The sequence below is a fragment of the Canis aureus genome, chromosome 19 (assembly GCF_053574225.1).
Source record: "Canis aureus isolate CA01 chromosome 19, VMU_Caureus_v.1.0, whole genome shotgun sequence".
In the NCBI taxonomy this organism is placed as follows: Eukaryota; Metazoa; Chordata; class Mammalia; order Carnivora; family Canidae; genus Canis; species Canis aureus.
Genome location: NC_135629.1, coordinates 44,608,826 through 44,629,485, shown reverse-complemented (window position 1 = coordinate 44,629,485; position 20,660 = coordinate 44,608,826). Strand labels below are relative to the sequence as shown.

At 41.7% G+C, this 20,660-nt stretch overlaps 1 protein-coding gene and 1 long non-coding RNA gene across 4 annotated transcripts in view; one reads left to right on the top strand and one right to left on the bottom strand.

The window, feature by feature from the left end:
* Positions 1–17,923, top strand: part of KIF15 (kinesin family member 15) — a 78,231-nt gene extending 60,308 nt beyond the window's left edge. The window contains exons 25-35 of one of the 3 annotated variants that reach the window (XR_013358001.1): positions 1,072–1,176; positions 2,285–2,407; positions 6,360–6,506; positions 7,084–7,185; positions 7,450–7,614; positions 9,561–9,670; positions 12,058–12,130; positions 12,978–13,015; positions 15,404–15,503; positions 16,501–16,666; positions 16,891–17,022. Coding sequence is in view for 2 of the 3 variants with exons in the window: in XM_077859205.1 (XP_077715331.1) it covers positions 1,072–1,176; positions 2,285–2,407; positions 6,360–6,506; positions 7,084–7,185; positions 7,450–7,614; positions 9,561–9,670; positions 12,058–12,130; positions 12,978–13,015; positions 16,501–16,666; positions 16,891–17,022; positions 17,342–17,398 (1,218 nt within the window). In the remaining variant the exon portion in view is untranslated. Of the gene's footprint in view, positions 1–1,071; positions 1,177–2,284; positions 2,408–6,359; positions 6,507–7,083; positions 7,186–7,449; positions 7,615–9,560; positions 9,671–11,241; positions 11,352–12,057; positions 12,131–12,977; positions 13,016–15,403; positions 15,504–16,500; positions 16,667–16,890; positions 17,023–17,341 lie in introns of those variants that run through there. The other 2 variants (XM_077859205.1, XM_077859206.1) reach the window with 2 other exon arrangements.
* Positions 113–20,583, bottom strand: LOC144290225 (uncharacterized). The gene is made up of 3 exons (XR_013358008.1): positions 20,236–20,583; positions 4,490–4,658; positions 113–1,830 (listed from the first exon to the last, which is right to left on the bottom strand). It is a non-coding gene; the product is annotated as an uncharacterized LOC144290225 (long non-coding RNA).
* Positions 20,584–20,660: the final 77 nt, after the last annotated feature.

Genomic DNA, 20,660 nt, shown 5'->3' with positions numbered 1-20,660 from the left:
CTTTAGAAGTGATCCTTTAATGCTCTAGTTCCTGCTCCCACGGTGACTGGTAACTGACATTTCTAGAGATGCTTAAGCCTTGTTCATCTTCCGAGGTTGCCAGAGAAGGAGGTCTTCTTTTCTTTTCTTTTCTTTTTTCTTTTCTTTTCTTTTCTTTTCTTTTCTTTTCTTTTCTTTTCTTTTCTTTTCTTTTCTTTTCTTTTCTTTTCTTTCTTTCTTTTTTTTTTTTAAAGGAGGTCTTCTATTTAAGTTAATACTCCATGTAACTACAGGGGCAAACTGTTGTCATTTCTGTTGGCATCGTTTCTAAAACACATCCTGTCAGTTTAACTAGGATACTGTTAGTAGGACCTTTTCTTGTTGGCTCTGAATCCTGTAATACAAAAACTGTCAAATCCCTGCTGTTGATTTTCACCAGAATAGTAAACAAAATATGTATGTCCAAGTGTAAAATTCAGTATAAATTCCTTAGGGGCAGCCCTGGTGGCTCAGCGGTTTGACACTGCCTTCAGCCCAGGGTATGATCTGGAGACCCAAGATCGAGTCCCACATCAGGCTCCCTGCATGGAGCCTGCTTCTCCCTCTGCCTGTGTCTCTGCCTCTCTCTCTGTGTGTGTCTCTCATGAATAAATAAATAAAATCTTAAAAAAAGAAAAAATTCTTTATATGCCTACCCCTAATTCATTCAGAAAAACCAAAACAGATGTTTCAATAAAAGAGTATAAAGCCATTAAAATATAAATTGATAATGTGACATCTTTTGCTAAATAAAATTGACTTCTCTGACTGTCATTAGGAAAGACAAACTTTGTTGTTTAAAAGTGATCTCCTCCTAGGGCGCCTGGGTGGCTCAAGTCAGTTAAGCATATGTGTTCAGCTCAGGTCATGATTTCAGGGTCCTAGAATTGAGCCCTGTATTGGCCTCCCTGCTCAGTGGGGAATCTGCTTCTCTCTCTACTCCTCTCCCTGCTTGTGTTTTTTTTCTCTCTCCAATAAAATCTTAAAATTAAATAAAAATGATCTCTTGCTTAATGCCATTGAATATGAAGATATTGTTTCTGTCCTCGTCAGGAAGTTGTAGCTGACCTCATGAGCCAGATCCAGGAGCTAAGAACATCAGTCTGTGAGAAAACAGAAACCATAGACACCCTGAAGCAAGAACTGAAGGACATAAGTGTAAGTTGTCACTGACAAGATAGCACATTTGAGCACAAGATGCACTTCACAGATTCCTCAAGAGTTTAACAAATGCTCCACCAGAAAAAAAGATTTCTGTGGTCATAACGGCATGCAAATATTAGTACCACAGGTTTCTGGATTTGCAGAACTTATAGAGAGCCTTGAATATGCTCATGTGCAGTGTGTGCCTCTGGGAGGTGGTATAGGCTGTGGCACTACTCGGACCACCTGGGCCTAGGAACAGTGTTCTGTGTTCACCCTTTGATCAGAAACGGACTGGTTGTGGTCTGTGATAGTAAAGGGTATGTAGTGTTCCTTAACTGCTTCAAGAAGAAACCTTGACAGATTTTGGTGAAGTTCAGAGACATTTGTTACATAGTGAGTTTTTGCATTATTGGACTTCATGGTCTCAAGTAACTACTTTCCCTTGCAAGTATCTAAGTGGAATGTTGGTGCTTCCTCCTCACCTCCGATCAGGGTGAAGGCTTTTGTCCACATTCCCCATTCCTCTGCTACAAAGGAAGCTTGCTGTTCTCCACATTTATTGCAAAAGACATCTCCTGATAAAAGTGCGATAATATGGGGTGCCTGGCGGGCTCCATCAGTTGAGGGTATGACTCTTGATCTCATGGTCATGGTTCGAGCTCCACGCTGGGTGTAGAGATTACCAAAAAACAAATACAAAACCAGAAACCTTGATGTGTTTTCACTGGTACCTATGGGACTTTTTGACATCTCTTCACCATTTGAGCATTTACTCTTTCATTCCTTCATCCAACAAGTACTTACTAAAAGATTTGTGGTAATATCATCACCTCAGAGCTCAAACTCCTTGTTCTTTTGACCTAAAAATAAACATAGTAGGGGCACCTAGGTGGCTTAGTCCGTTAATTGTATGCCTTCGTTCAGGTCATGATCCCAGAGTCCCTGGGATCGAGTGCGGCATCCAGCTCTCTGCTCAATGGGGAGTCTGCTTACCTCTCTCTCTGCTCCTCCCCCTGTTGTACTCTCTGTCTCTCCCTCAAATAAATAAGTAAAATTAAAAAAAAAAAAAGTAAACACAGTAAAGGAGACCACTCTTGTATCATAATTTTCTTTTCTGCAGTGCAAGTACAACTCTGCTTTGGCTGACAAGGACGAGAGCAAAGTGTTGATTAAGCAACAGGAAGTGGAGATTCGGGATCTGAAAGAAGCCCTTAGACTGAGAATACTCTCTGAGGACATAGAGGTAGACTTTAACACATCCTGACACTTGTTTTTCCCCTTGTTGATGTTTATATGTGTATGTGTGTGGGGAGGTTATTAATGAAGAAATAGAGGGCTTTATAAAGGAATAAGTCAAGGGCAGCCCCAGTGGCGCAGCGGTTTAGTGCCGCTTGCAGCCAGGGTTATGATCCTGGAGACCCAGGATTGAGTCCTGCGTCGGGCTCCCTGCATGCTTCTCCCTCTGCCTGTCTCTTTCTCTGTCTGAATGAATGAATGAATCTTTTAAAAAATAAAGGAATAAGTCATAATTAGAGCCATTTTCCCTAGAGTAGTTAGGCCATTAATAGGTAACATTAAAATTGTTATATTTTGGGATGCCTGGGTGCCTCAGCGGTTGAGTGTCTGCTTTTGGCTCGGGGTGTGATCCTGGAGTCCTGGGATCGAGTCCCACATCGGGCTCCCTGCATGGAGCCTGATTCTCCCTCTGCCTGTGTCTCTCTCTCTCTGTCTCTCATGAATAAAGAAATAAAATCTTTAAAAAAGAAAAAAATTATTCTATTTTATCCAGTTGATTGATTTTCATTGTGCTGACACCTCGTAAGTTCCTATAACTGACCCTCTTCCTGAAAGGGACCAGAGTGGAAGCTGTGTTTACTTGGTAGAGTGAAGCAGGGAGCAAAGAAAGAGCAGGTTAACAGTTTAACCTCAGGGTTGCCTCTTGTGTCTTAGCTAATATAGGTTTTCAGGTTTTTTGTTGTAAATTTATGTTTTTTAATATTTAAGGGTACTATCACAAGGTTCAATATTCAAATTATGTAAAGCAGTATACATTCCCTCATGTATCCTTTCAGAGATATTTTAGGCAAATCTCATATACATTTTGTTTTCCTTTTCTCACACAGATGGTAAACACACTAAGTATACTGCTCTGTGGTTGCTTTAGAAATAAAGTTTTCTTGCTAAACTATGCTACCCATGAAACAAACTCAGCAAATACCTATTGAGCCCGTCTACCATACATCCTTGCCTGACTTGGCATTTGTGAATGGAGGAATGATTGAAGCACTGTTACTTACCTCAAAATATGCCATCTAGCTTAAGAATTAGATGTATTTTGATGTAATCAATGGCCTGAGAGCACGGGAAGGGGAGGAAAAGATTGATTGAGGTTGGAGAATTCCAGAGTGCTTCCCAGAGGAGGTAGGATTTGTACAAGACTTTGATGGGGGAGGGAAGCTCGGCAGCTGTGGGTGTTTGGGGGGGTGGAGCAGTCCCTATCAAGGCTGGAGGTGAGGGAGTCTGTGTCATGGAAGGTCTCGAGAAGCATTGGCTGTATCTTTCAGGAAGCCAGGGCAATAGAGACTTTAGCTCAGGCCAAAGATGATGAGGCCCAGTCCAAAAGTGCTGGTGGGGATATAGGACGAGCTAGAACTGAGCAGTGCATCAGAAGTACCACTGACAGTTGCTGTTGTCTGTAGGACGTGTACTGTGGATGCAGGAGCAGTCAGAGTAGGCACCAAGGGCTCCAGCCATAATGACCACAGATGTTTCTGTGTACCCCTGAGATGGACAAATAGAGGTCTGGGGGAAAATTAGTGGAGTAACTTTTACACACACTAGTTTTGAACTTTTGAGAACCTGTGGGGATAGATATCCAAGGCCCATATTACCCAGTAATTTGTATTTATATTCTCCTGTACCCCAGGAGGGACTTGAAGCTGTTAACATATATACAATGGAAGGAGATTAAAACAGACAAGTAAAATCCAGGTCAAAGGAAGATAAGACAAGTAGTAGGCTGTTAAGGGCACAGGCTGTGGAGTTGGACTGCTTGGGAGTCTGAGTCCTGGCTCTGTGACCCTGTGAAAGTTATATTTCCCTCTGTGCCTCATTTGTCACATCTCTGGAGCAGAGATAATAATACTGCCTCGTGCGTAAGAGGAGAAGATGAAATGAGGTAGTACATGGAAAGTGCTTAAGACACTGGCACCTTGTAAGTGCTCAGTCCACAGAAGCTGGCAATATTTTTTGGAGGCTTGTTGAAAAGTTCTACACAGTGTCAACTAACTATACTCTGATTTAAAAAAAAAGAAATTAGGGGTACCTGCTGTCTCAGTTAAGCATGTGCCTTTGGCTCAGGTCATGGTCTCCAGGTCCTGGAATTGACCAGGCGTCAGGCTCCCTGCTCAGTGGGAAGCCTGCTTCTCCTTCTCCTTCTCCCTGCTGCTCCCCCTGCTTGTGTGCTCTCTCTGTGTCAAATAAATAAGTAAAATCTAGAAAAAAGGAATTAAAAGGAAAAATTAGCACACAAAAGCCACACCCTGAGGTCTTGTACAGAGTATAAAATAGGACTAAAAATTCAGCTGGGTGCTGCCTGTGGCCAGAGGGCAAAGGGAAGTCTCGCTGTGTGAGTGGGAGTGGCTGAATGATGCATGTTCAATATAATTTTCCTAAAAGCTCTTCTTTACTCCCTTTGTCTCCTTATATCTTTCTTTCTCTTCCCTTCTTGAAAAAAAAGTATGACTCTGCATATTGAAGTATCTTAGATTCAAGTGGAATTTACCCCACAGTCAGTTCACATCCCCTTTTTCCTCATCTCTCAGCTTTGTTAGCTAACGTATTTACAACTGAGGACAAAGGGGTCCTTGCCTTGTTCCGTACAAGAGCCCGGAAGACTCAAGAAAGACAGACACATCCTGGTGGTAAATGGACACAGGAAGGTACATGAGTAGCTCCCCCAGGGAGAATAGAGTGGCCCAAAAACCTTGCTAAAGTCAAAGAAACGCAAGTTAAAAATGGAGCTTCTTCTTGATCTTATGGCTGGTAAATATTAAGATCCAAGTCAGAGAAGGATGATTACTCACACTTCTGGTGAGGTTTTAAGTCCAGCCTTTAGGGAGGTGGTCTGGCAATGCACAGCTTTCATTTTTTTTGCATAAGCTTTGAGTTTGTACTTTTAGAAATTAGCCTAAGGAACTAATCTAGATGTGAGAATATAACACATATAATAATGAAAAATTCAAATCAGCCAAAATATTCAGTGATGGGTTAAATTGTAGTGCATTCATAAGATGAAATCAAGCCTACCCAATGAAAAATGATAGGGTAAAGGAAAGAATATGTGGAAAAGTGTGGTGCATCAAGCATGTCTATATGTGTGCATGTATCACATTTTTCCACAGTACTCTTACATTTATTATTATTGTACGTGACATGTACATGATACATATCATGCATAGTATTCTCTATAAAATACTGTACACATTAACTTATGTGTAGTTATAGAAGTTTACATATATATACACATACATACATGTATATACATATATACATACACATTTGGAAAGTTATGGTAAGCAGATTCTGCTCTAACTTGGTAGGGATCGCATGCTGTGTACATAGGAACTATGCAACCCATAGGACTCCTAATTCTTCTGCCACTCTCCAGCAAGCTACTTTGCTGAAACTCTAATGGCCTATGACACTGTAGCAGTGTCTAGTGACTGCCTGGATCCTCCCCAAGCTGGCTGAGGGCCATTCATCTTTACAGCTGTTTACCTTCCAACATATAAAGGACTAGAGTCAGTTGGTCAGATAGCATCTAAGCTAGAAACCTGTGTCTAGAGTCCTCCTCAGGGAAGAGCAATAAACTTTGAGATCCTGGGGGTGAGGGGAGAGGTTCAATATTAGGGGGAAATGGGTGGAATGGAGTTAAACTGCAATAGGGATACCTGTATGAATTTCCTGTGATGTTTCTTTTTTGACCTGTCCACTTCAATATTAACTGCTTGGTTTGCTTTGGAATGAATTATCACATTAGCAAAAAAATACATAAATTTTAAAAAATGAAAAGTAAAAGTTCTGCCTTAAAACATTCTTAACCTTTCAGGATGGCACATAGTGGTGATTTAGAAATCCTTAGTGGAGTCCACAGTTAAGAGGAATCTTCCTTTTTGGGGGTTGTCTCCTGACAGAGGGATATGCTCTGCGAGGACCTGGCCCATGCCACTGAGCAGCTGAATATGCTCACCGAAGCGTCAAAGAAGCATTCAGAGCTACTGCAGTCTGCCCAGGAGGAGATGACCAGGAAGGAGGCCCTGATCCAAGAGCTTAAGCACGAGGTGAGGTCCAGGGCCTCAGCTCATTCTCTCCGTATACAGAAAGAGGGGGCCATCGGGGCACTTAGGTGGCCCAGCAGCACAGCGGGCTCTGAATGACTTGGTTGCTTATGTGGGTTCTGCTTTGCGTGGCTGCCTCTCTGCCAAGCCTTAGCACCCCCAACATGTGCCCTCAAGTCTGACCCCTGGGGCAAGGTTATGGCTGACTTTTATTCTCTTGTTGGCTGTTTTTGTTTTTTTTTTTTTACATTTTATTTTTTTCAAATGACCCTTTGATGACCTGTGAAGCTTAAAAAAGTCTTCAAAAATCATAAATTAAGTCTGGGAAAGAGCGGGAGACAAGAGGGTCATAGCAGCAACCACAGTCCACAGACATCAATGGCAGCTGCAGGGTTTACAGCCATAAACATTGCTATGGTTTAGGTTGGTTTTAATACCTTACTGCTTTTCAAATTATTAACGAAGTCTGAAAAAATGAAATCTGTATCTTCCTACCTTGGGCAGCTTGTCTGTTCTAACAGGACCGTGGGTCCCATATGATTTTCTAACTTAACATTTTACCTCTGTTCAACTTTCCCAGTTGAACCAGAAGAAGGAGGAAGTAGAACAGAAAAAGAATGAATATAACTTCAAAATGAGACAGCTCGAATACGTAATGGATTCTGCTGCTGAGTATCCCCAGGTACTTATCAGAAAGAGTGTATTGCAGGAAGACTGAAGTTTCGTGGGTGATAAAAGTTTGGAAATTACGAAGACCGTAGCTTCGTTTTTGTTTTTGTTTTTTTTTCCTTAAGTACTAGTGTTTTATTTGTTTTTCTTGGACAGGAATTAGATTAGAACAACAAGCTAAACAGCTGAGTGTTTTGTGTGCTTGGCATATACATTTACAACGAAATCTTTATAAAATGTCACTTGAATATTTGGATGAAACTTAATTTTATTTTAGAGCCCTAAAACACCACCTCATTTTCAAACACATTTGGCAAAACTCCTGGAAACACAAGAACAAGAGATAGAAGATGGAAGAGCCTCTAAGATTTCTCTGCAACACCTTGTAACAAAGCTAAATGAAGACCGGGAAGTCAAAAATGCTGAAATCCTCAGAATAAAGGTAACTGGATGATTTTTTTTTTCCCATAAATTTAATCTTTTAAAATAAACAGTATCCAAAATAAATAAGTAAAATAATATCTTTCACGGTTACTGACAATACAAAAATTCAACAGATGGAACTAAAGGATACACAGGAAAGCCTTCCTCCCCCTGCTGACTCCAAACTACCTAGATGGCCTGTCCCTGAAGGCCCCCACTGTAGCCAGTTTCCCATATAGTCAAATCTGTTAGCATTGGCTCCCCGCCTGTTTGTTTTTTATGATGGTATCATACCCGGGCTGTACCAGCTACTCTGATCACAGAGCTGCCTGTCTTAGACCCTTGCCAGTTTCAGAGCTAAGGTATGCTCTCTCACTACAGTTTTAAGTTTGTATTTTTCTTATTAGGAATAAGGTAGAGCATCTTTGTTTTATCTGTTTCTCTGACCTATATCCTCTGCACATCTTTCTATTGTTGGACTTTTCCTTAAAGATTTGTAAGTATTCTTTAGATATTAGATCTGCTTCTGTCTGTGGTAGTTAAAAATACTCTCCTCTTGTTTTCTGTTCCTTTAAACTTCTTCTGGTTTTTTGTTTTACCCAGTGACTTGGGGAGTACAGTGATTGTATATGCAGGGAGTGTGTTTAGAGGAGTATTGAGGGCCAGGAGGTGTGGGGAGGAATGCCTTGGTGGGTGGTGTGTTGGTGTGGAGGGGTATGGGTGGAACAACAGATAGGATGCTTCCTGGAAAATTGCATTTAGCCTGTGAGATCACTGCTCTGTAGTGAATTTTTGTTTAGCAACAAAATTAGCTGACTGTAACTAAGTTACAGAAAGTACGTGAAGACAGCATCTCTCTTAAGCTTTGTTCCTCATGGAGATCATTCCTTGTTTTTTTATTTAGGGCAGCTCTCAGTATGCCGCCATCCCAAGAATGTGGTTGTTACCCAGAGTTGGCATGATTTTAGTACTCAGAAGAAATTGGGTCAGGTTAAAAGAAATCAAACAATGGAGACTCCTGGGTGGGTTCAGTGGTTAAGCTCAGGGCATGATCTTGGGATCCGGGATCGAGTCCTGCATCAAGCTCCGTGCATGGAGCCTGCTGCTCTCTCTGTGTCTCTCATGGATAAATAAATAAACCTTTTTTTTTTTTTTTTAAGATTTATTTATTTATGATAGAGAGAGAGGCAAAGACACAAGCAGAGGGAGAAGCAGGCTCCATGCCGGGAGCCCGACACGGGACTCGATCCTGGGACTCCAGGATCGCGCCCTGGGCCAAAGGCAGGTGCCAAACCACTGAGCCACCCAGGGATCCCAAAATAAATAAATCTTTAAAAAAAATAAAGATTTAAAAAAGAAAGAAAAGAAATCAAACAATGGACAAGTAGGAGTAAATAAGAAAGGACACTCCTTGCAGACAAGTATTTACTTCTTCCGGATAGTTTTAAATGTTCATGATTTTTGCATTAGAGTTCATGTAAGGATTTTGAATGATGGGCTGTGACACATAAATTGTACACTGCATGCAACGGTGATTTGACAGTCCATCCGTTATGCTCTGATCACCACAAGGGTAGCTACCATCTGTCACCAGACTTTATTACAGTGTTATTGACAGTATATTCCCTACATCAGTTTTTTTTTTATCAGCATTTATTAAATAGAATCAAATAGAACATTTATCAAAGTAGAGACTTTTGAAAATCTTTTCTCATAAAGGGACTTTAATGAATTATGTGATATCAATAAGAGACTTTTGTTTTAACACACTGTGGGTTTGAAAATAAGTGACAGTTTTAGACCCCAAGCGCTTGTCATACTTTTTATCCAGTGATAACCAGTGCAGTGTTCTGTACATAGCAGGAGCTTAAGATATGAATACGTGTCTCATTTGTGGCATTGGGGAGCAAAATAATGCCTACTACAACATGCCTTCTGAAAAGATATGATTCAATGTCTCATTAGGAGCAGTTGTGTGAAATGGAAAACCTACGTAAGGAAGCTGAGCAGTTGAGAGAGAGAAACTGGCTCCTGCAAAGTCAGCTGGATGATATTGAAAGAAAAAAGGACAACAGGTAAGAAAGAGCCACCAGAACTCTGTGGGCTAAATCTTGGCCTGTCTGGGTGTAGTTAGATGAAAGCGGTTGAAATTGGTTTCACGGCATGCACAGTTTTTATTGCTAGTCCAGGGGATGCTCCATCAGTTGCTTTTAAGTCAAGTCTGATGAGCGGGGGCTGCTTTTTCCAGAGTGCCAGAATAAGGCTTTCATGCTCTTGCCTACTCTGTTAACCTCTATGTTGTTATAGACTACTGAAATGAATTTCAGACACGTGAAACATTTGCACCAAACTGTCTTACTGCTATTTTAAGAAAAGAGGCATGGGGTGCAGAGCAAAGACCTCGATAAGACAAGGTTTGAGAGGTCCAACAACAAGAGAGGTCCAGCAGAAAAAGAAAGAATTTCCTATCAGTTGGTTTTGCTTCATGACCCATGGTCCAGGAAATGCTCTTGCGCAGGAAGGAGCCTTAAGAGAAGCGTTACCTTGGGTTGAAAGTCCTGTGATTTTGGACAGTTTTTAACTTTTAGTATTTCAGTATCCTTAGCCATAAAATGAGGAGAATGATGGCTCTCTCACAAGGTGTTTTAAAGACCAAAACTAACATGGATAAAATGCTGGTTATAGCACTTGGCCTGAGGGGTGTCACTCTCAATAAATGGCAGATATTAGATATAGAAGGTAGTTATGATCCTGCCCTTCTGTGAACTTTCTGAGTGAGGGATTTGAGATGAGGGTGGCCTGGAAAATTAGGTGGCAAATTGAACTGAAGCACAGGGGGTCTCCATTTAGGATAGAGGCCCTTACTGAACCCAACTTCCCAGAATAGGGGTACCTGCTGTTCCTATTGTTGCCAGCAGGTCTTGAGCAGATGCTCTCCCCTCCTGCAGCTCCCCTTTCCTGTCCAGAAGCACTGTCCAAAACCTAACTAGTACAACAGATACTTGAAGATGGTAATGGTGGCTGTGCTCACAGCCTATTCTTAAACGCTTCAAGTTTCAGTCAGCACTAGAAATGCTCATTCTAGTAGCACTGCGCCTTCCAGCTGATTCCAATGTGGGTAGCCCGCAGTCTGCCCATCTACTTTCCACATGTTCCACCTTCATGTAAAGAAAAGCACTGTACTTGGTACACTTGTCTTTTATCAAGAGCTAGTTTGAGCGTGGAAAATAGAACGTTTCTAGCTCATTTGTAAAATCGCAATGAAAAGTACTCTTTCATAGCCACATGTTCCTTATGAGGATCCATACAGAACCTCCTTCCTAAAAGATCAGAGTGGGAGAACGCTGTGGCTCAGGGGTCAGATCCAGCCCACAGCATGTCTGGTGAAGAAAGTTTTACAGAAGCATAGTCACGTCCCTTATTTAAAGATTGCATTGGCATTATAGTAGCCAAGTGGACTAACTGTGACAGACACCCCATAGCTTCCAAAGCCTAGAATATTTTGTCTGGTTCTTATCAGAAAAAAACTTACCCACTTTTGGATTAGAACATAGGGAAAAAAAAAAAAAAAAAAGAACATAGAAAACACTTCTCTAATGGTTTCAAGCATTTTCCTCACTGAGGTCTCATTACCATTTCTGTCTAGGCTGCCAGATTCATTAAGTGAAAGAAACTACTGGAGCTTCTATTTTCCTTCAAGAAACGATCTTTTGCTCATCAGTGAGAGATATTTCTAGAGGAGCCTGTGGCATTCAGGCAGGTTCTGCTTGGGGGTTGTCCCCTGGTGTAGGGGCTACCCACAGAAACTCAATTCAGGATCCTATCCTGGTCAAGCTCACAGAGATGGACTCCCATTAATCAGATTCGTGATACTGAGGCATCATCCAGAATGTGATTTCCTTTATTTAGAGGAATGTTCCTTTTCCATGAAGAGATTTATATCTGGTGCTCAAGGAATCCCTTTCCTGGTGTCAGCATACATGGGACAGCAGAGTGCCATCAGAAAATTGCCAGCTGACCCTGGATCCAAGCAGAGGGGGCATTGGGGCTCCATGTGTTAGGCTGGCCTAAGGAACCCTCCCCATTCCAGAGATGCCCCCTCCCAGCTGATCACCAGGCTTCTGAACTGCCTGTGTCTCTCACCCCTTTTGCTCACATTTGATCTTCATATGGTACCACTCTTGGCTAAATTTCTACTTTATTTCCCACCAAGCCTTGACTGGATTTCCCAGCTCTGTTCATCTCATTTTTGTACGGGAGGCATCCTGAATTCAGGGGAGATGCCTGATTTCATCCCCTTATATCAGTCACATTTGTGAACTGTGCAAATAACTTTGATGACCTAATCACCAGAGTTAGCTTTTCATTGCCTAACTTGGCATTGCTGCCTATGACACATAGGAAATTGATATTTGAATATGCCTAACTGAGTTTCCCCATTCTCCGTTTCTCATCTCTGTAGTGAACAGAATCATCCAGATCATCAACAGCTGAAGAATGAACAAGAAGAAATGATCAAAGAAAGACTTGCTAAAGTACATTTTTTTTTAATATAATAGTTGTGTTTCCTGTCTGAGAAATGCATTTGTGGTTATATGTTTTAGACACCATTTGACTTTGGAAATTTCTGTCCCTTCTGTATCCCTACTATTAGTTTGATATTTACCATCAGTATTTAGACCTTGCTGGTAATTATGAGTGAATTTGTCTTCATGTTTCAGTGGTCACCCTTCTGCTGGCACCCTCACACAGAGTTGTCCATTTATTTTATTTATTTTATTTTTTTTTATAAAGATTGTATTTATTTATTCATGAGACACGCAGAGACACAGGCAGAGGGAGAAGCAGGCTCCATGCAGGGAGCCCGACGTGGGACTCGATCCCGGGTCTCCAGGATCATGCCCTGGGCTGAAGGCGGCATTAAACCACTGAGCCACCCAAGGATCCCCAAGTTGTCCATTTAGAATAGAAGCAGGTAGGGGCAGCCCGGGTGGCTCAGCGGTTTAGCTCTGCCTTCAGCCTGGGGTGTGATCCTGGAGACCCGGGATTGAGTCCCATGTCGGGCTCCCTGCATGGAGCCTGCTTCTCCCCCTGCCTGTGTCTCTGCTTCTGTGTGTGTGTGTGTGTGTGTCATGAATAAATAAATAAAATATTAAAAATATAAAAGAATAGAAGCAGGTATAGGGTGCCCATGGGAGCCCTCACAGGGCCTGAAGTCTTGAAGACAGGTACCCCCTTTATGAGTGCACCATTGGAACTATGGAAGAGGATGTTGGTTTAATTGATCTCATTACCATGAGGGAGAATGGACTGCTGGCTTTTAATCTTTTTCTTAGCAGTGGCAAAAACTTAAGCCATCTTTTTCTTTTTATCTTATTACAGAATAAATTAGTTGAAGAAATGTTGAAAATGAAAGCAAAGTAAGTGCACTGTTTTGTAATTCAAGTTCTTATAGGCCTTTTCTTTCTTCTCCTCTAAGGGAAGAAATACTATATCCACAAGGTAAGTTAACTCCTTTCCTTTCTCTGGTCTCTTCTGATTTAAAACCTTGAGGCCCACCTGAGACCCATAAATCAATACTCTTGATTGCCTCTGATATACACACACACAGACACACATATTTTGTTGAAGTTTGATTCAGTTTGCCAACACACAGTATAACACCCAGTGCTCATCCCGTCAAGTGTCCTCCTCAGTGCCTGTCACCCAGTCACCCCATCCCGCCTCCCGCCTCCCCTTCCACTTCCCCTTGTTTGTTTCCCAGAGTTAGGAGTCTCTCATGTTTTGTCACCCTCTCTAATTTTTCCCACTCATTTTTCCTCCTTTCCTTTCACTATTTCTTATATTCCCTGTATGAGTGAAACCATATAATAATAGTCCTTCTCTGATTGAATGCCTCTGGTCTTGACTTGGGTCTCTTTACATGTGTTCTGTAAACAGGATTCTAATTCGTTCATCTAGTTTTTTTTTTTTTTTTTTTTTTCATCTTGTTTTCATATTAATTTGTATAAACTTACAAACTGCCTCATTCTTGGATGAGCAAGATATACTGTGTTTTCTCTCCGGTTCAAAATAAGCAAACTGGTTGGTATTAACAAATAAACATTAGAAAGATGGTGCACTCTGAATAGATATTCATCTGGAACAGAGGGTCCTCAAACATTTTCACTTGTTAATTCTGAAAAGAATTCTGAAACACCATAGACCCTCATGCACATTTTTGGAGTTTACTTTATGTCTAAAATTTCTCATTGAAATTTTACATAGAAGCAAAGGGTAGAAGTTCCCACATACTGAACATATGCCATTTAGGAAGAAAGTTCTTGGTGTCAGGATGGCCAAATGGTCTAAAGTACAAGACTCAGGCTCCTGCTTGTGGCTGGGATTTCTGGTCTCTGCATGGAGATGTGGGTTTGAATCCCACTTCTGACATATCCCCACTTTTGTTCTTGCAATCCTCTTCTGAAAACTCTCACCTTGAACTTGGCCACTGAGATAAAACTCCTGGTGGTGTTCTCTTAAAAGTATCCAACTTACTTGATACTTTCTACCCGTTGAACAATACAGGAACAAATTCCCACACCTAAAATTATACATTGTTCCTTTTGCCTTTCAAATTCTGTTCCATACTTACACAGAATTATAACCTAATTTTATATATGTCTGGGAAATTTTTGCTGATTTGCCCTATCATGGAACTTGGCAACAAAAATATGTATACGAATGGGAAATAATTTGTAAAAGTTTCTTGTATCATAAAAGTAATTTGTATTCATATTCTAGTGCTATATTTTTTCTGGATTGAGTTTTCATTACAGTGTCCTTGATTTATTATACGTTTTTATAAATTATCATACATAGTAAAACTTAAGTGGAAATGCATCTCCCAGTGCATTTTATCTTAATGCTTTTGCTTCAATTACTCATTATTCTGTTATACTTAATTCTGGAATGAGACATTATTCAGTAGCACTTTTTTTCCTGCTTTTTGTTTTTATACCTATAAGTGCTGAGAAATTTTATTCACATAGTAAGTAAATGGCAACAGAAGGAATTTTGTTAGAGTCCTGTCATGCAGTTATTTGAACTCCTTCCAAGTTAATATGTCCAAAATTACTTTGTGATCTGTCATCAAAAATTCTTTTTAATGACCAGCTGACGAAGATCACCTATCCTGTAAAAGATTTATTACCTGCTCATTTGCTTTATAGCATCAGAGCTTGTTCCATACTTTGATCTACATACAAGCAGTTTAGGGACTGGCTCCTAGATAGGTGTCGTAGAGCTGGAATAAAAACGTGGATTACTTACAGGCTCTATGAGAATGCAGCTATCTGATTTTTGTTGAATTACAGCAATTTTAGAAATAATAGCCATTTTAAACTTTCTAACAAAAAGAATAAAAGCTAAGTTGGCATGTAATTTATTTCATAGTCTAGTAACCAAGCGTCTCCAGTGATACTGTCCCTAGAAGATACAAAACCTCACACTGTGGGCAAGTGAAGCACACACAAGAAAGTGGCATACCCAGTTTTATTGGTTCCAACCTACAGCAGTGATTTTCACCATAATATTATCTATTTGTGTATGTGGAGATGCTTTTAAAAAGCAGGAGATGTTTAATTTCATATTACAAGAGGTCTGGAAGTGCATTGATGCCATCAGGGACCCATATCCTTCCCATTCTGCTTTAGGCAGTCTTGCTTGTGGCCTCTTGGCCATAAGATGGCTGCCATAGCCCCAAATGTCATAAATAAGAGGATCACAGTTTGTGGTGAGGTGAGTTCAAAAGGGCTTTCTTTTGTCAGGGGAAAAGAACTCCTAGTAGCCCCCAAGAATCAGCCTGTGCTTTGTGGCCAGAATGAACACACCTCTGGCAAGTTGAGGAAACCAGGATCTGGCAGCAAGGTGAAGAAATCATGTTTAGCATAGACTAGCTTTTTTTTGTTTTTGTTTTGTTTTTTACCAACTCTCAAGAACTGGGTGTGCTTCTCCTTTTTTTCCTTTTCCTTCAAAATGAGTTTTTTTTTTTTTTTTTTTCAAAATGAGTTTTTATAAGCAGAAAAGCAGCAAGGGAATGGCTGTTGGATAAGCAGCAGCAAGGTTTGTCATGTCCCAGAACCTTTTCATCAAACTAAAGCAAAGTACCCAAGACAACAGAACAGCTCCAAATGAATTAGAACATCAGTGCCCTCCTCCCCACACTGTTCTGAGGTTCCATGGAATGTAGTCTGAGTTTATTTTATTTTTTTTTTAAGATTTATTTATTTATTTGTGATAGGGAGAGAGAGAGAGAGAGACAGAGGCAGAGGCAGAGGCAGAGACACAGACACTGGAGGAGGGAGAAGCAGGCTCCATGCCAGGAGCCCGATGTGGGACTCGATCCCAGGACTCCAGGATTGCGCCCTGGGCCGAAGGCAGGTGCTAAACCGCTGAGCCACCCAGGGATCCCCCTAGTCTGAGTTTAAACACTGCTCCTGAAATTAGTTTGCCTTTAGTGGTATATGAAATTCTTTTTTTTTAATTATTTTTTATTTTTATTTTTTTATTTTTTATTTATTTTTTTGGTATATGAAATTCTGAGTATGATGTCATTAAATAATCCTTCTATTCCAGATGCTGTAAAATATCTTTCTTAAATTACATTTGCTCCAAAGTTCCAATTCTCAATTTTTATTATTTAAAAAATGTTTTGACAAGTTTTCCAAAATGAAAGTCTTGGATAAAATAACAAAAGAAGCTTATCTGCATCCCTTGCTCTCTCCCTCTGCCGTCAGTAGGGGAGGGCTGAATACTAGTGACGCTTTCAAATCAAAATTCTGGGCTTGGGTAAAAAATGTCTCATTTGAATATTGTGGTAATTATGTTCCTTTGGGATTCCAGAAAGTGATATTTGTTGTTACAGCCTAGAAGAAGTCCAGAGTGCTCTTCAGAACCAAGAGATGGACTGCCTTAGGATGGCTGAGGAAGTTGAACGAACTAGAACTTTGGAATCCAAAGCGTTCCAAGAAAAGGAGCAACTGAGATCAAAGCTAGAAGAAGTGTATGAAGAAAAGGAGAGAATATTCCAGGTGCATTTGTGTGTTGGTTCTTTTGTCATGTACATAGGCCATGTCTGGGATTGGGTGTCTGGTGGTTCAGAGTTGCTCTGGCATGTACAGGGATGTATGGCCCCCAAAGCCGGGAGCCTGGGCTCTCTCATGCCCCATGCTCTTGGACGGGAGGAAATGATGTTATTGTAAAAGGAAAATTAAGAGCAGCTCATTTTCCCCTCCCTGCACTGATTTGCCTGCAGGAGATGGAAATGTTAAGGAAGCAGGTGGAGTGCCTTGCTGAGGAAAATGGCAAGTTGGTCGGTCACCAGAACCTACACCAGAAGATTCAGTACGTGGTGCGGCTGAAGAAGGAGAATGTCCGGCTTGCTGAGGTAAGCTCTGGACCTAGTGTTCTAGGTAAACTCAGTCTGGTTTTAGAATGATTGTTTCATTAAAGTTTAATTATCAAGTCACTTAATGCTTTCTTCAGGGAACTCCTTACTGAATTAAAAAAAAAAAAAAATCAGTCATCATTATTCCGAGCGTAATTCAGTCCTTTGTCATGCTTTTGTATAGCAGATTCTTGTTTAATGTTACACGTAGTTTACAAATTGAAAATTGTGGTCTTAATTTGAAATATAACTTAATGAGTACAGAGAATAACTTCCTCTAAGCATTAGAGCCTTAATATATTTTTTTTTAATTTCTCAGGAGACAGAAAAGTTGCGTGCTGAAAATGTATTTTTAAAAGAAAAAAAAAAGGAATGAATCGTAAAGATCTTGGTCATCACCTTTTTGGAGACTTTCTTTCCTCTTGCAAAAGTAAGCCCTACCCTGCGCATCTAATAGCTGAATTAAGGAGCACAAGTACTAACTCCATACGTGACACTGGGGGCTGACCCCCAAGTTTCTGATGAACGTTCTGAACCAAACTCACCCTGTAACAGTCAGCAGTCTACTATTTTGAAGTTACCACCCCACTTCAAAGCTTTAAATCAATTGTAAATACTGGGAAAACCTTTTGCCTTTTTAAAATAAAAGCCGGTAGCTAAGGTTGACAGTGGATGTTGGCCAGGTTATGTTTTTTCCTTAGATACTACCTACCATAATATCCTTTGCGTCTTATGTCAGAAGCTCTAACAATATGAGGTGATTTCATAACATGACTGATTGCGTAGCACGTGCGAAAGGCACACATGTTAATATAGATTATTTTTGTATTCTTGCATTTTTCAAAATTAATAAAATTTCTTGAAAATAAAGTTTAATAAAGTGATTTAATTGTTCACTTGAGAGAGCCAAATGAAAGACTTGTTTATTCAGTATCCACTTCATGAGCACCTATTATGCGTCGGTCATCTGTGAACAAAGAAAACAAAGCCTCCTGCCCTCAAGAAACTTCTCTGTGTTGACATTTTGTTCCTTCTCTTTGTGAATCCTGTTCCTTTGTGTGGACGCGCCACATTTGAGAGCCATCTGAGCTATTGGCGATTTGGGAGTTATTTTGAATAATGCTGCTATAAACACTTGTGCACCAGTCTTGGGGACTGTGTGTCTTGAGTAGAAACCTAGGAGTAGAATTGCCAGTAAGCTTGTGTTTAACTCTTAAAGATCCGGGCAGCCCCGGTGGCGCAGCGGTTTGGTGCCACCTGCAGCCCAGGGCGTGATCCTGGAGACCCTGGATCGAGTCCCACGTCGGGCTCTCTGCATGGAGCCTGCTTCTACCTCTGCCTGTGTCTCTGCCCCCACCCCCCTCTCTCTGAATAAATAAATAAATAATCTTAAAAAAAAAGAAAAACAAAACTCTTAAAGATCCTGCCTCACTTCCAGATGTGCTGTTGCGCTTCACCATCCCTGTTCTGGCCAGCAGGGGGTTCGGTTTCTCCAGATCCTCCTCAGCTCCTGTGACCGTCAGGTGTTTTACTGTAGCCATCCCCATAATGGCTTATCACTTACGTTCTCCTAATGCCTAAGGATACTGAGCATTGCTTACACATGACAGGACACTATACTTGGCAATCCGAAAGAGGCAAACTGACATGCTACGATGTGGATGGACCTCCCTCAACACAGAAAATGAAAGAAGCCAGACCCCAAAGACCACATACTGTATGATTCCACATATGTGAAGTGTCCAGAAAGGGCAAAATTATGGAGAGATAGAAAGCAAATCATTGATTGCTTGTGCCTGGGGGTGGGAGTGAGTGACCATATGGGTGTAATGGGAGCTTTTTAATGTGGTAGAAATGTTTTGGTTTGTGGTGTCCCTTACACACATTTAGCTCTATGAATTTACTAAAAACTAAAATGTTTTCAAAATGGTTTCATTTGATGGATTGTAGATTATACCTCAAAAAAGTAGAGGAAAGGCAATTTTAAAAAGTAATGCAGGGTGGGGCACCTGGGTGGCTCAGCGGTTGAGCATCTGCCTTTGGCTCAGGGTGTGATCCTGGAGTCCTGGGATGGAGTCCTGCATCGGGCTCCCTGCAGAGAGCCTGCTTCTCCCTCTGCCTGTGTCTCTGCCTCTTGCTCTCTCTCTCTGTGTCTCTCATGAATAAATCAATAAAATCTTTAAAAAAAAAAAAAAAAGTAATGCAGAATTGAGTTCTCAAGGAGTAATAAATAAATCCCTAAGAGCCAGAAACAAAAAAGGAACTAAACATCACACTCTAGGGGGCACCTGGCAGCCCTGATGGTGGAGTATGGGACTCTTGGTCCTGGGATCAAGTCCTGCATCCAGCTCCTCACAGCAAGTAGGCTTCTCCCACTGCCTGTCTCTGCCTGAGGCTGGTACTAAAGAGACTGGGGTCTTACCCACCTGTGGGAGTGTCTGGGACCTGCCAGAACAAAGGACCATGAGCTGGGGAGGCTAGAAACATACTCTCTCACAGTTTCTGGAGGCTAGAAGTCCAGAATCAAGGTGTTGGCAAGGCCATTCTCTCTGAGGGCCCTGGGGAGCAACTGTTGGAGGTGTTTCTCTTAGCTTGCAGCACTGATAGCAGATCTTGGCGCTCCTTGGCTAAAGAGAGACACATACATCAATCTACCTCCGTGGTCACACGGCCTTCTAGAAGGACACTAGTCGGGATAGGGCTCACGCTAATCGTATCTGCAGTTGGCTCCCTTTCTGAGTAAGGTCACATTGACTGGTGTGGATTAAGATAAACCTATCTTTTCTGGGGGGGTACATAATTCAGCCTTTAAAGAGCCGTTGTCAGGCTATCCATGCCACGAAACCACCCTGTGAGAGAGGTCGTAAGGAAGGACTTCAAAAACTTTCCAAATGGAAAGAAAATGCTGCTCGACAGTTCGGGGTGAAATCATACTAAAAGAAAAAGACCCATACAGACTATGCAAACTACTTTCTAACGTGTGCTACATATAAAACTGCATAGACGGAAAGTACTCTAATAATGATTTTCCTGGAGAGTGGAAATGGTCCTTCATACACTCCCAGCACTAAACTTTGAAAGACGTGTACTGCGTTTTACAAAAAGTATTTTAAGCAAAAATAAGTAAGCAAATAAAATAAATTTTAAGCATTTAAGTGCACAGGAAATGAGAAGCAGCGTGAGTCCTGGCCTTGGGAGCGGACTAAACCCTACCCGCCTCCTGGGTGAGCACAGAGGTCTCCGGCGCCCTCTGCCGGGGCGGCTTTCCCCTTCGCGGATCCCCCAACTGGAGGATGCAGGTGAATCCCCCGCCGGGCTCGTTGGAATGCGAGATTCTGATCCAGGGGTGTTGGGCAGGGTCTGGGGTTCGGCATTGCAAACAGGCTCCCAGAGGAAAGGGATGCGGGGGCACACTCCGTGGCGAGGACTGCAACTGCCGAGTCCCGGGCAGTTTTACTTCTGCAGCGGCGACCACAGGGGCGCGGCCCCGGACTCACACGCCAGCCCCAGCGGTCTCCCCGGGAAACCTAAACCCCCTCGCCCCGCGGAGGCCCCCGGAGCTCGGCCCCGCCCCTCGGAGGCCCTCGCCGCCCCCGGATTGGCCTCCCTGCTCACGTGGGCACCGCGTCACGTGAGGC